The following is a 14,105-nucleotide window of genomic DNA, read 5'->3' on the forward strand; positions in this document are numbered from 1 at the left end:
TGCTAAAGAAAAACAGGCATAAATCTATCTGTAAGGGCCATATAAAGGAGTTCATTTAAGTCAAGTGTTCCTGTGAACCTTGCTTGTGTTCAAAAACTGTATTTTCTATACTGAGTACTTTGCTTTTAAAATAATAATGTTTAGCTTTTAGTCATTCTAACCATTCAAACAGAAATGTTTTTAGTTTGAATACTTGTTGTAAACCTTTTAGGGTGAAAAATGAAAGATAATAAACCCTTGATCAATATAACTTTTATTTATTCATCTGGGAACAGAGGATATCATAGGCAACATCGCCGCCTAGGAGAACAAGGATTTCACATAATCTGTTTTGGCAGAAACACACATTTAAATAATCATCCAAATCACCACCTCACTATTTCTAGCTTTAAACAAAAATCAAAACAAAAACCAAACAAACAAAAACAGAGGAAAAAAATCCATAAGATCTGAACAAACAAGCAGGTCAGATTTTTTTTTGTATGTAATGTCTACGCCAGCCACATCCATCCCTGATTTCAGAAGTCATAATACTTAGCACTGACAATGGCACCTTTCATTTGCAAACATGTTATAGACATGAACTGACTGTAATTATACCACAATACCTCACCGCAGCTAATCAACATGACTGCCTGGTCCTCTCTCAGCCTGGGGAAGTGCTGATTTAAGTTTGTGCTGCCAGTCCCCTGCATGACAGTGTCTACATCCCGCAAAGTGCTACACACAGAAGTGAGTTTAGCATGAAGTGACTAACCAAACTACAGCAGGTTTTTCCACTCAGTGCTAATATTTTCTGTTATAATCCACAAAGAACTGATCAGAGCAGGATACAATTTAATGTAAACCATTTGGAGTGAAAGGTGTTATTTTGCCTAGCGAAATCTCCCCCTCACAGTCCAGGTCACAAACAGAGTCAGTGGCAACCTCATGGTCAGGGCTTATCTGGGACATCCTATCAAAAGGGTCCTCACGATTTTCCTCACAGTCAACCACATTTGGGATCATGTTAACATAAGCAGTCACTATCTCCTTATGGAAAAGGGTGTCCTGGTTGTAAGAGATAAGCTCATTGCTTATATTAACAGTCTCCACCGGAGTACTAGAGCAAAACTGACCGCATCCCAAGAGGTTGGAGAAAACCTTCCTAAAGTCAGCATTGAAGGCATAGATGATGGGGTTGAGAGAAGAGTTGGCCCAACCAAACCAGACAAAGATATTAAAGGTGGTCTCACTGACGCAGGGAAGGCCAGCGTGGGGATCACTGGGTGGGCTCTCACAGAAGGGCACCATGCAGTTCAAGATGAAGAATGGCAACCAGCAGCAGACAAAGACGCCCATGATGACAGAGAGCGTCTTCAACACCTTGGTTTCTTTCCTGATGGAGGACTTGAGGCTTGTGTGATGGTGGCAGTCAATGTGGCTGCTCCGGCAGCTCTGTGCATGCTCAGCTGCCCTCTCCAAGGAAGAGATACGACGAATCTGCACCTGGGCAATGCGGTAGATTCGAGTGTAGGTAACTATCATGATAGCCACCGGGATATAAAAACTGATCAAGGAGGAGGAAATAGCATAAGTCCTGTTGAGGCTGGAGTCACAGCTCTCTGATGGTCCAATGAGGGTATCATTGCTGCCAGAGGTCACATCAGAGGGTCTCATTGCTGCTAATGCCACCCATGTGGTGCTCATATCTTCTGCCCAAGTGGTGACAGCACCTGCTGCTGCCCAGGCAGTGCCAAATCCATTTCCACTATCACCAGCAGCAACAACAACATCCCTACTTTTGTGCCAGTTGAGCTGGACAGGGATGAAGGAAATGAGCACAGACAGTGCCCATGCCACACTGATCATTACCAGAGCCAACCGCTGGGTCATCTTCCTCTCGTAGCGGAAGGGGCTGGAAATAGCCCAGTACCTGTCCACACTGATCACACACAGGTTGAGGATGGAGGCTGTGGAGCACATGATATCGAAGGCCACCCAGACGTTGCAGAAAGCCCCGAAGGGCCAGTACCCAGCCACCTCAGCCACCGCCTTCCAGGGCATGACCAGCAGGGCCACCAGTAGGTCCGAGACAGCCAGGGACACGATGAAAATGTTGGTGACCTTGCTCCGCAGGTGCCGGTAGCGGACGATGGCCGCGCACACCAGCACATTCCCAAAGAGCGTCCAGAGGATAAGCAGAGCCAGTAGGCTGCCCGCTGCCACTTGCGCCGCCCCGGGGGCGCCCGCCGGCCCCCGCGCCCCGCCGGGGGGCTCCGCCGGCGGCGGCAGCGGGCTCCGGCCGCCCCGCAGCATCGCTGGCGGCTCCCGCCGGCGGCGGGGCGGCGGCGGCCGGGATGCACTGAGCAGCCAGCGCCGCCCCGCCGCCCGGCCCCATGGGGCCGCTGCCCCCCCGCCCCGCCGCCACCCCTGCCGGATGGCCCCGCTCCGCCGCCCCGGCGGCCCCGCTCGGCGGCTCAGCGCGCACCGCGCTCGGGGCTCCGCTCCTCGCCACCGGCGCCGCGCTCCCTCCCCGGGATCCCCGTCCCGCGCTCCGGGGACCCCACTGGGGTGCCCGCCCCGCGGCTCCGCGTGTCCCCCTGCCCGGGGTCTCCGCCCCGCGGCTCCCTCCTTGAGTCCCCTTACTCGGAGTCCCTTGTCCCGCGGACCCCGGGTTGGGTACCCGCCTCGCGTCCTCTCGCTTGCGCTCCCCGCTCCGCGGCTCAGCGCGCTCCTCTGCTCCTCGGGCTCTCCGCTCCGCGGCTCAGCGCGTCCCCTGCCCGGGACACACGCTCCGCGCCCGCTCCTCCTGGGGCCGCTCTGCGCCCCCGCGGCTCCCGGTGTGTCTCGCCCGGAGTGCCGGCTCCGCCCGGGCTCCCAGCGCGGCGGAGCGGCGCCCCCACCTTACTGCCCGCCCGGTGTCCGCTCCCTGCTCCCCGCTGGCCCGCCCGCCCCCGCCCCCCCGTGAGCATGCTCTGCAACCAGGGACGCCCCATCCGGGCCGGCACCCCCGGGGCTGGCGGGGGCGGCCGTCCTGCGCGCTCCCTCCCTCCGGAACCGAGAGACAGCACTCTCGCAGTTCTTTGGTGCTGTCACCGGCTCTGCGCGGCGTTTTTGCGCAGCTGGAGAGAAGAGTGCGGTCCCGCCGCGGGGAGCGGGGACATGCCCCGTCAGCATCTCCGCGGGAAGCGGGACTGTCGTGGATGGGTACGGACAGCTCGGTCTGAAAGGTGCGGTGGGGTGAGCAGGACGGGCTGGGTGTCATCGACAGGGATAGGAAACGGAGCCTGCATCGGTACTTATTCCAAAGGGTTCTGCTGGACAACTGAGATGTATCACAGGCAGCAAGCCCGGCAACCGAAAATCCTATTCCCTCTTTCCAGCTCGTTTATGGGATGAATCATTCCTCTCGCTAGGGCTCCAGCACAGCTAGAAACGGAGTATTACCGTGAGCGTTATAGGTGTGAATGCTGTACTCTCAGACTCACCATGTTCTTACGTCGTGCCTTTCTTCACAGAACATGCTGTAGTGATTTTTATTGAAAATATTATGCATTTTAAAATTTTAACTTAATTCCTTTTTAAAGGCGTTGACAGAGATCATACCCCTTCTTGATTCGACACTCAGTTGTGGCACTGAAAGGGCTGAGGAAGCCACACTTTCCAGGGGTCTTCCAGCTACTTCACCAGGCAGATGGGAAAGTACAAGACTCACTGTACCTGGATCTGCAGTGACACGAAGGAAGATTAAGTGCTAGAGTTTCTAAATAAAACAGAAAGGAAAATAAATAAATAAATAAAACTCTGCAACCTTTTAGGTAATTTTCTAAGATTGTCACAAGAAAAACTGGAGCTTCGCTTTAGCTCTCACTTAAGAAATTGGCACTACTGTTCCACGTTTAAGCAGAGATATATTTAATATTGGAGGGAAAATTTAGCTTTTGTCACCACTGAATTCTAAACAGCATGACTAAAGCTCTGATGCTGAGGCAGTGTGTTGCTTGCACAAACTCTGCTTTCCTAAGCAATGCCTCCTACAATTTCTCTAAACGAAGGACCAGATTGCACAAGTACTTGTGCACATGCCTGTTGAAGCTACTAGTCCAGAAATGGGCATATTTTATGTAAAAAAGCAGTTATCTGATTTGCTTTTTTAGCTTATATTCATTTCTTCCCCAGTGTAGAGGTGTGTGCACATACTTGTAGCATGCTGTCTATATGCATGTATAGTATTTGCATGCACTGCAGTCAGTACACATTAGCAATTTAAATGAACATGTCTGTAGGTGTCTGTCTTCTTAATAACAATAGTAGCTCATTAAGAACATAGCCTGCCCAAAACTCAGCAGCACACGTTGGTTGCTTGGTACAAATCAGCACCACTGTTGCAAGCACAGACTCTGGGCTGTGGCTGGGAGCAGCAGAGGTGCAGGTGTATGTTTATCTCCAGTTCTGACGTGTGTAGTGGCACCAGGCAAAGAGGGGGTGCAAGCAACCAGGAAGACACTTTAAACCATTGAAACAAAAATTGTAAAAGCTCACTTGTCAGATGTCTAAAGAATGAAAATTTGCACTGCTTTTTAGAGAACTTTTTGCAATAGGTGGACCCAAAGTAGAGGACTTTCCAAAGTATCCCATTTATTGGCCAGGTGTTGCATTTGGCTGTCTGGGTCCTCAGACCCAGAATTCAGAGGGTATAATATATACTCTAAATATATCCTCTCCCACCTATTTAATATGTAGCAAATATTCTCAATTTTCATCTAGTGTGAACTGATGTTGCTCATCAAAGATCTCTATGGATGAAGACCTATCACTGAGCTGGGGCAGATACATCAGCCAAAGACACACCTGTGCCAATGGGTGCACTGGTGATACAGTCTCCAGTGTTGATCCAACATTTCATGCATGCATGTTCAAAACTGTATTTTAAGGGATAGCAATACATTAGATCAGGAATTTTTTCAGTGGTAGCAGAAAAAGAAACTGGTTTGTGATGAGGGGACATATGAGACTAAAACCTCTGTTCCTACAGACTCCAGTGAGTTGTGAAGATGTGGAGAAGGAGCAGACAACAGAACAACTGCCTTGTGCTTGTATCAAATCATTCATAATGGCATCAGGACAGAGAAGCAATCATATAATGGATATGTTTATGGTGTTCATAGCATTCCATCCACTGCCATCAACATTTTTTGAGCCTGAGATAAAAACTTTTAACATTTATAGGTTATTAGCATCCTTTTTTAACTTTCTGTAGGCAGTTTGCATATAAATCTCATTTTAAGAATAGTCCATTAAACCCACAGCTGTCACTTGCTGAGAGATTTGGGTGGGTTTTTTCATCCTGAAATCATCTTTGTAATGGCTTTTGTGCTTTTCCTTCAGAGCTTTCTCTCGTTTTTCTTTTTTTTATTCACCTGTTAAAATTGCACTTCTCTCTCACAGCTGGCAGATTGGAAGTAATGGAATTTAACTGCTACTGCAATGGTTCTGAGTGAAAAAAAATCTTTGCAGTTCCTGATTTTAGAAATGTATGTATTAGTGGTTCTTTCCCTTCGTTGTCACATTTTCTGTTTCAATTTCAAAATACACAGACCCACTGTTCTGCCTAATAACTTTTATTTAAAAATAGTCAACACTCAGAAATTCACATATTCTCTCATCTGAGAGATACTTGATGTAAAGAGGTAAAAAATAATTAATTCCAAAAGGAAATTAAAATAAAGAGAAACAGATGTATGCTAGGTTTAGGCTATAAAAGCATTGCATCAAAAAGCTCCCATTACAGTTAGGCTCTAAAACAGAAAAGAAGAGGTAGTGGTAGAGGTGGAGGAGGCTGGAAGTCACTGCACATCAGGCCAATTTAATGAAGCCATTGAACATGTTCTTAACTGTAAGAGTATGCTCAAGTGGAGCTATATTTAGGAGCATGGTTGACTGTTTGCTTAAGGTCCATCAGCCTTAGTCAGTGAAGCTGAAAGTCTTTATTGCACAGGGGTGGACAAAGGTGCAGGTGTATATAAAGTCAAGCGAAAATACTGAGGAAGGAGGGAGATAACAGAAAAATCTTTGCAGACTAGGTCAGGTTCTGCTGTTCGTGTTTCAAACAAAAATAAATAGGAGCAACTGGAAAATTATCAGAAATGCATTGCAGGAATTATGTCTGGGAAACTTCTTCAGTTGAGCAGGGAGCATTGGGAGGGTTAGAACCAGCTGATGATATCTTACAGGGGGAGAAGTTTTTTTATAATGGATTACTTTTAGTATTTCAAGTAAGGTTAGAAAAACTGCAGTGGCTAGAAACTGAATCTCTGAGAAATGAGGGTAGAGGTAAGGCAAACATTTTTAACAGTGAGGATGAATAATGGCTGACGTGATAGATTTTGGATTGTAATAAATTTGCCGTCATTTGTAGTCTGAGAGCCAAGGCTGAATGCATTTCTCAGAGACTGTGCCTCAGCTCATCCTTCAGCTCTGTCTTGACTTGGACGGTACCGAACAACACTCTGTAGTCCTCAGGAGAAGTAATTTTAGAAGGCAACAGTTACCTCTGCTGGCCTTAAATCCTATTTAGTTTTTTGTTGAATTGGGACTGTGATGGATAGTATTAATTAACCATATGTAAAAGGATGAATAATTCTTCCACTGTTTCCATTACTTTTTCTCTGCAGTGAGTGTGATGTGGTTCCTACATTAGCCATTGATCACTCATGAAATAATTGATGTTACCAGAAGAAATTTCCACAGATTTTCGTTTGTTTGTTTGTTTGTTTGTTTGTTTCTGTTGTTGTTGTTTTTTGGTTTGGTTTTGTTTTGTTTTTTGTATTGAGCCTGACTTCATTTAAACCTATGGTAAAAGATGAAAGATGAATGCTATCCAAGAACAAGGGGAATAGTTCATTTTGCGGCTTTTATCTTATAGAATTTTATCTTGTATATTTGGATATTCATAATTATATGCTAAAAAATAGTATAATTATTTCTAAAATAGCAAGAGTTCACATGATGAGAAACTACTAAAGATCAGTGAAATTTGAAGTAAAGAAAAAAGAAAAAAACTGATTTTCACATTGGTACAATTTGGGGATGTTTTTCATGTTCTCTGGGTGTGCATGGCTACATCCCAGGCGAGCATCTGTCCTGAGAAAATAATCAACATGAAAAAATTGCTGAACATTTTAAGACTTTTATTTCATCTTTTGTCAACTATACTACCAAACTCCAAATAAAACTTAAGTGGGCTTAATTCCCCAAGAAGATGCTGTAATTTTTTGTCTCTGGCTTCAATGCTGTAAAAATTTGCCCTGTGGGGGAATTTGAAATCAAATTTCTTTTCAGTGTTCTGATTCTCTGCTGTACATTAGCAGGACCTATGAATTTTATATTGAATGTGTAAATTATGGGCTTTTATACTTAATAATTTTTATTGGAACATGTACCAACAGCGTAATTTATCTTAGGATTTTACCCTGTCCATTAACTTTGTATGAGATTATCTTCCACAAATGAGTAGGAAAAACAAATCCGTCATGGCATCAAAAAGTAGTTTCAATAATAACAACAGACACTATTGTGAAGACTTTTAAGTCTGACAGAAAAATGGGACTCAGAAGACAGAAGTCAGTGGCTGGGTCTCAGCCTCTCAAGGAACACACATGATGTCTCGTAGGGTCAGACAGTAACTCAACCTGAGACTTCCCTCCTCCCAGGAGGCAGCTGCTGGATAGAGGGAAATGGGATTGGGAAATGGGACCCCCGAAACCTCATCTGCTTTGCTGCCACTGTGGGGCAGCTGTATCCTTGCAGAGGAGCCTCCTGTTTGCAAATCCTAAACAGGAAACTACAGAGCAAGGTAATTTCAGAAGTATGCCAACAGTTAGAGATGATAGGTTTTTTAATCTGTATTTTTAAGGGTTGTATAGGACCAGCAGTAGATTTTGTAGTTCAGGATTTATTTGGGGTAAGAATTCCAGTTTCCAATTTTTAAACTCTAGTGGTAAGCACGACCAACTTTGTCATTTTAAGATAAACAGCAATAAATCACTACTTTCACTTAGTTCTGCTATTTTTTTTTCCTTAAGTAATACTTAAAATTACATGCTCCTTCATAGTCAACATGTCTCATTCAGCTCTGTAGCAGAATATCAGTAATAGGGATTAGAAAGTTCTTTATTAAATACTTATTGTAATAATCCTGAGGACTATTAGTGCTATTAGAGAACACAGTGGAACAGATGATGAAGACTTTAGTCTGCTGACACCAGAGTTGTACTGGAGCTTATAAATTAAAACTAAGGTGTATTCTACTGACCATATGTAAGATAGAAATAGCTATTTCTTCTGAATTGAGTAGCCCTCTGCATGCCGAGCAGGGGAATTTTGTCCTACAATGTCTTTAGATTTGTCGTCCTTTTGGTTTCTCTTTCTCCAGCACACATAAGGAGGGTCAAAGAAGAAATATGCACTTTTTCAAGTGCCGAGAACATCAAGCACCCCCTTGTAATGCCTTTATGACCTCCTATTCTTCTGGCTGACACTGCAAATCAAAGGAGGGAACATACAGGTTGAAAAGCGTACGCTTCAATAAATCAAGGCCAATACCCCAAATTCAGCACAAAGTCATAGCCACAGTGTGTGGCTGTGCACCCTTAAAACAAAATCCACCTTTGAAAAGCAAGGAGCTAGGACCTTGACAGCGTCATATTGGGCAGGTGCAGGATCTGATCAGTCCTGGCAAATTGGTCAGTCTGGAGTTTAGTTGAGGAATAGTGCAGCTCTTGAATTTCTCTCAGGGAAGGCTTCTGTTAAAAGTCACAGTGAGACGTAAACAATAGCCAAGATACTTACAGCAGTTTGTCCTAGTGATCCTTATGTTGATAAACTAGTAACTCTGCCTGGTGATATTTTTTGTGTGTATTACTTTGGCTAAGTTGGTCAAACAGAAGACTCTTACATGTATTAACTTTCAAGATACGTTAAAAGGCTGGTTTTGCCCTGGGAACTCGGTAGAGGGAACTGTACAGTCTTCATGAAATGTAAAACATATATTGGTTTGAGACAACAAGAGTTGCCACAGGGACTAGCAGATTCCCAAATGTCATTGCAGAAAACAGGACAGAAACTATCAATTGAAATATTGTCTAGCTGCTTTCAGCAAAGAAAATAATGCATATTGAACTATCTGACATTTGCAATTTGTTTGTTGCACATGGCTTGTACTGATTTTACTAAATACCTGCAATAGTTACAACCAATCTGGGTCTGAATTGTAATTTTAGAATAATTTGCAATGACTTAGTGGTTGCTGTTGTGGCCTTATTAGTTAAAAATAGTTAATGCAATTCCTTTTAGTACTGTTGACTGAGATGTGTGGCCTGAAGAGGGACGGGCAATTTTTTTTTATCTGTAGGTCTATCCAAACATAAAAGATAATAATGAGAACCATAGCTGCATAGAAGTTTAACATTAATTTCTGCTTTGACAGAATATGAGGGTGTTTAATTTATTGATTATGCCCCAGTAATTTCTGTTGTCACAGTGCCAGAGTTCAGAGTGGCTCAGTGCACACTGAGCAATGTGCAGAGTGGCTTGCCCCTGCCAGGGCTTCTCTGCTCTTGATGCAGTGTCAGTGCCACACCCTACGCACAGAGCTGAGACCAAATGCAGGCATTGTCAGCTCTTCTTGATATAGTGAAATTTGGGTTCTTGACTCTTACTGCCCTGGAAAGGTTTTCCAAAATAGACAACAAAGAAAATAAGAGAAGAAAGAAATTCCGATGCTTGAAGAAGGACTCAAGGACGCTTACAAAAGTCTCTTTGGCTAGTGTAACAAATTACTGCTTGGTAATGAAACTGTTAGATTCAAGCAGGCAGTGGTGGAAAATCCTACCTAGGGAGCACTACAGGTATGCTCCTCATACCTGGGAGAAGAGCAGCAGGAGGGACAAGGAAGGGGGTTTATGTAACCAGCTACCATTAAGACACTGTTACAAAGCTTTTTGCCTCATTGCTGTTGGTTGCTGCCTTCATACAAAAGTCATTGCCTGCTAGAAGGGAAATTACTAAATTCAGAAAATGATGGACTCAAGTCTGAAACAAACATGAATGTAGATTTAGCCTTAGGGATGTTATTAATAATTTCTGTGCATTTTAAAAAGCATTCTGATTTTCAGTTTAGCCTGGTAAATGTTTGATTGCAGAATAAGTTAGAGTAAAGAAATTATGATATCCTTGATAATCCTGGCTAAATGGTGTCATCATTTAATCCCAGCAACTCATTACTCCCCACTGATGGGACAGAGGAGACAATCATAATAGTAAAAACTCATGAGTTGAGATAAAGACAGTTTAACAGGTAATGCAAAAGCTGTGTGCACAAGCAAAGCAAAACAAGGAATTCATTTACCACTTCCCAAGAACAGGCAGGTGTTCAGCCATCCCCAGGAAAACAGGGCTCCATCGCATGGAACAGTGATTTGGGAAGACAGGTGCCATCACTCCGAATGTCACCCCCACCACCTCCTTCTTCCTCCCTCAGCTTTATACTTTGAGCACGAAGCCACATGGTCTGGAATATCCCTTGGCTCAGTTGGGGTCAGCTGTCCCAGCTATGTCCCCTCACAACGCCTCGTGCACGCACAACCTCCTGGCTGGTGGGATGGGGAGCAGACAAGGCCTTGGCTCTGTGTAAATGATGCTCAGCAATAACTGAAACATGCCCAAGTTATCAACATTTCCAGCACAAATCCAAAACACAGCCCCGCAGTAGCTGCTGTGAAGAAAATTAACTCTATCCCAATCAAAACCAGCACATGTGGACAGGAACTGTTCCTCACTCTGCTTTGAATAAAATGCTGATGTGGTTCCCTGGAATTAATGATTCTATGTGTGATTTTCACAAACTGGCTTTTAATCCCAGGTATATTGCAGTGACATTTAAGCAAAGATTTATTGGAAAATAAACATGAAACACCCACTGCTTTGTTAGAAGTGAAGCAGAGAGACAGCAGCTGGTTTTCCTGGAATCCCTGTTCTTTAAGAGCTTTCCACCTACTGCATCCATCTTTGTCTGTGCTTCAGCAAGAATTGTGGTCCCTTTGCTTCTGGCAAGAACTAGAAAATATGTTGGTAAAGATTTTCAGTTCTCTTTTAAGTGAAGAACAGTAGTAAAGGAAGGCAGGAGACATGCCATAGAGAACTGTGTTTTACTTTAAATCTCAACCAAATTAATATTATGGGAAATAACACTCCTCGTAATTAAAATAAAAAAAAAAAAAAAAGGAAAAGGACTATTGATGTTAAAATGAGACTTCCCACTATCATCAACTTCAAGAACAAATTCATCCTTTAAAGCTAATAGAGCCAACCCTCTTTTTTAAAGTTCTCCTTAACAATTGCAGATGCTTCAATTCTGTTAAATCCAAATCTCATTTTATTCATGCATGCATAGAATGAGGCCAAATACTTGGGGACAAGAGTTCCCAGGGAATAAGTGATCCAATGAGCCATCTGTACATATATCATGTCTAATCAGACAGAGTGAGGCAGTAAAATTAAAAAAAATCGTGATTGTAGTAAAATCTTGGTGTTTGGGTATCTTTTTTATTCCATGGTTTTTCGGTGAAATTTACTGAATTATATAAGCCAGTGAAAAGAAGCATGCACTTAAATTACTTGCATAATTTCCCTCTCTGCTGTTCTCTGAAGCCATCTGCTTCTCTGCACTGATATAGTATACTCAAAGTCTATGGAACACAAGTGGGCAACACGACACACAAATATTTCCAGAAATTATCAAAACGGTAATTGGAAATTATTTTTATTAAGTGATCAAAAGAGGAAATTCAAAGTATTGAGAAACACTAAAAGAAATTCACTTCTTTTAGAGACCCTCAACCATACCTCCTCCACTTCCTTCCATCTTAGTGTCGCTGACACTAAAAATTACTTGGAAAATCTATGTTTGTGCAAGATTAACTCTTCAAGTAAATTGAGGATTGTAGGGATCTTTTTGCACCTTAGCAGCCTTTATTCCTATATATATATGAGTTTAAATGCAACCCAAGCATGTATTATTGAATAGATAAAATTATCAAGGGAAGAGAGGGAAGGACTGGAAGAGTCTGAGAGAAGGATATGATGCACATCAGAGAATAACTTTCTGGTTAAAATTCCACAGGAAAAATTCAGAATCCTTTGCATATTATGCGCATTTTGGAATTCAATAAAGAAATTTCCTTTAAAAAAAAATCTCTTTTTAAGTAATATTAAATTGGAGCACCTCAGGAGAATAGAAATGAGCAGCTGTTAGACCTCTCTCCTGGGTGAGCTGGCTCTCCTGCCTCCTGTCACATGCTTCAGCAGATAGGTTGGCAGAAATAGGGGAGCTTTGTGCTATTTCTTATCTTTTCAAGCCTGTCATAATTTAGTATTGTTGATATACTAGAGAAAAATAAAAAATTTGGAAAACATTTGTTTGAGAAGGCCCAGGTTTAGCACTGACCAGAGAGATAGAGGTCACACTATGATAAACAACCCGAGTATTGTTCCTTGACCAAAAATATTTCTTAAAAATGTATGTTTCTCAAATATTCAGAAATTCATGACTCACCATTGCTTCAAGAGTAGTTACACTAAGAGCTGCATCACATAAATACTCTGTGTTTGGATGAAACAATATTTTTTGAGAGTATTCCTGTTGTGAAAACCTTTTAAGCATCTTCAGTCAAAATCAAGTGTTTGGTCCTGAAACAGAACCATTTTAGTCAGTGGGGTTTCATCAGTGCAGCTCAGAATAGAATTTGGCCATTAGCATGTTTAAAACATTTGCTCTCTGCCAGAGTGCTGCCTTAATTCACTTTTCTGAATAAACTTCAATTTCAGCACTCAAAATCAATTTAATATTGTGGGCAAATGAAATTATTTCAATCCTAACATGAATAAGGCAGAAGAGTTAAGTAATTGCAGATGAAATATAACTAAATAAGGATGTTATTTATTTTTGAAACTTCCAAATGTGTGCAACGTGTTTGTAATAGAGCATATGGCCCCTTCTTGGCCTTGGGGACTTAAAGCTCTGCTTTGGCTCGAAATCAGCTAAAGAACACCAGCTCTAGCTGAAGAATGACATGGGACCCATCCCATAGGAGCAGAGAAAGTAGAAACAGGCTTGCTTTAGCCATCTTTATGAGCACATAAAAGATGAAGTAGAATTTTTTTGCCTACCTAGTGAAATGGATTTTTTTTCTGATACCAGAATTAGCTGGAGACTTTGTCCAGGAGTTGATTTGAAAGGAAGATTAAAGCTTTATTTGATTATCTGGATGGTCCTATTTACCCTACTCAGAACAGAATCAGTCTGGGAGACAACTGAACGGTTAGAGCTTGTGGGCTCTCAGAGCTGATACCTTCATGGAAGTAGGTGAGATCAAGCTACAGTGTTCAATGGGAAAAATGGAAATTGTTACTGTTAAGAATGAATGTAAGAACTAATAGAAATGTTATAAAAGAGCATAACAAGCAGCCATAGGGACAGGCAGAGATTACAGTGGTGTGATTAGATCGTGAGTCTTTTAAAAACTACTTAAAATCAAACAACTGAAATTCCTTTGCAAGAAGGTCTGAGTTCTCATGCACAATCTCCTGATGCTTCATATAGTTCAGACTTCGCCTGAGACTTCAGACAGAAGTTGCTTTACTTGATCTGGGTTTTGCAACAGGTAAAGAAGGTAAAGCAAAAATTCCTAAGCAAGTGATATCTGTGCATACCACAAAATAGAACTGGAGATTGATTATGATGTGAAGCAACTCCTGGATGCAATCCCGTATAGAGTGGTCTGTGTTTGCCATCTAGTGGTACAAAGCCAACATTTTTGTTCTGATGCATGAGAGAACATATGACAGCTGAAGTCCCACACAGAAATATGCCTGCTCTGGGGCAGATGGTGGTGACAACTGTATAACTGTCTTTTCAGGAACCAGGAGCAGAAATTTTTCAGCCCTTGATCCATCAGATTCAGGGCTTCACTCCCTTTTGGTATTCTGGTTGTTGTTACAGTTTTTTGATTTGACAGGTGCAAATTCTAAGAATGTTCAGGCACCCAACTTTTCACTGCTTTCTG

At 42.7% G+C, this 14,105-nt stretch overlaps 1 protein-coding gene across 1 annotated transcript; it reads right to left on the reverse strand.

Moving 5' to 3' along the window:
* Positions 1 to 237: 237 nt before the first annotated feature.
* Positions 238 to 2,313, reverse strand: DRD5 (dopamine receptor D5). Its single transcript, XM_027896169.1, has one exon. The coding sequence runs from the start codon at positions 2,296 to 2,298 to the stop codon at positions 838 to 840; it is 1,461 nt and encodes a 486-aa protein (XP_027751970.1). The 5' UTR covers positions 2,299 to 2,313; the 3' UTR covers positions 238 to 837.
* Positions 2,314 to 14,105: the final 11,792 nt, after the last annotated feature.

Source organism: Empidonax traillii, unplaced genomic scaffold (assembly GCF_003031625.1).
Source record: "Empidonax traillii isolate 1590-97213 ecotype Southwest subspecies unplaced genomic scaffold, ASM303162v1 scaffold483:size1218004, whole genome shotgun sequence".
Classification (NCBI taxonomy): Eukaryota; Metazoa; Chordata; class Aves; order Passeriformes; family Tyrannidae; genus Empidonax; species Empidonax traillii.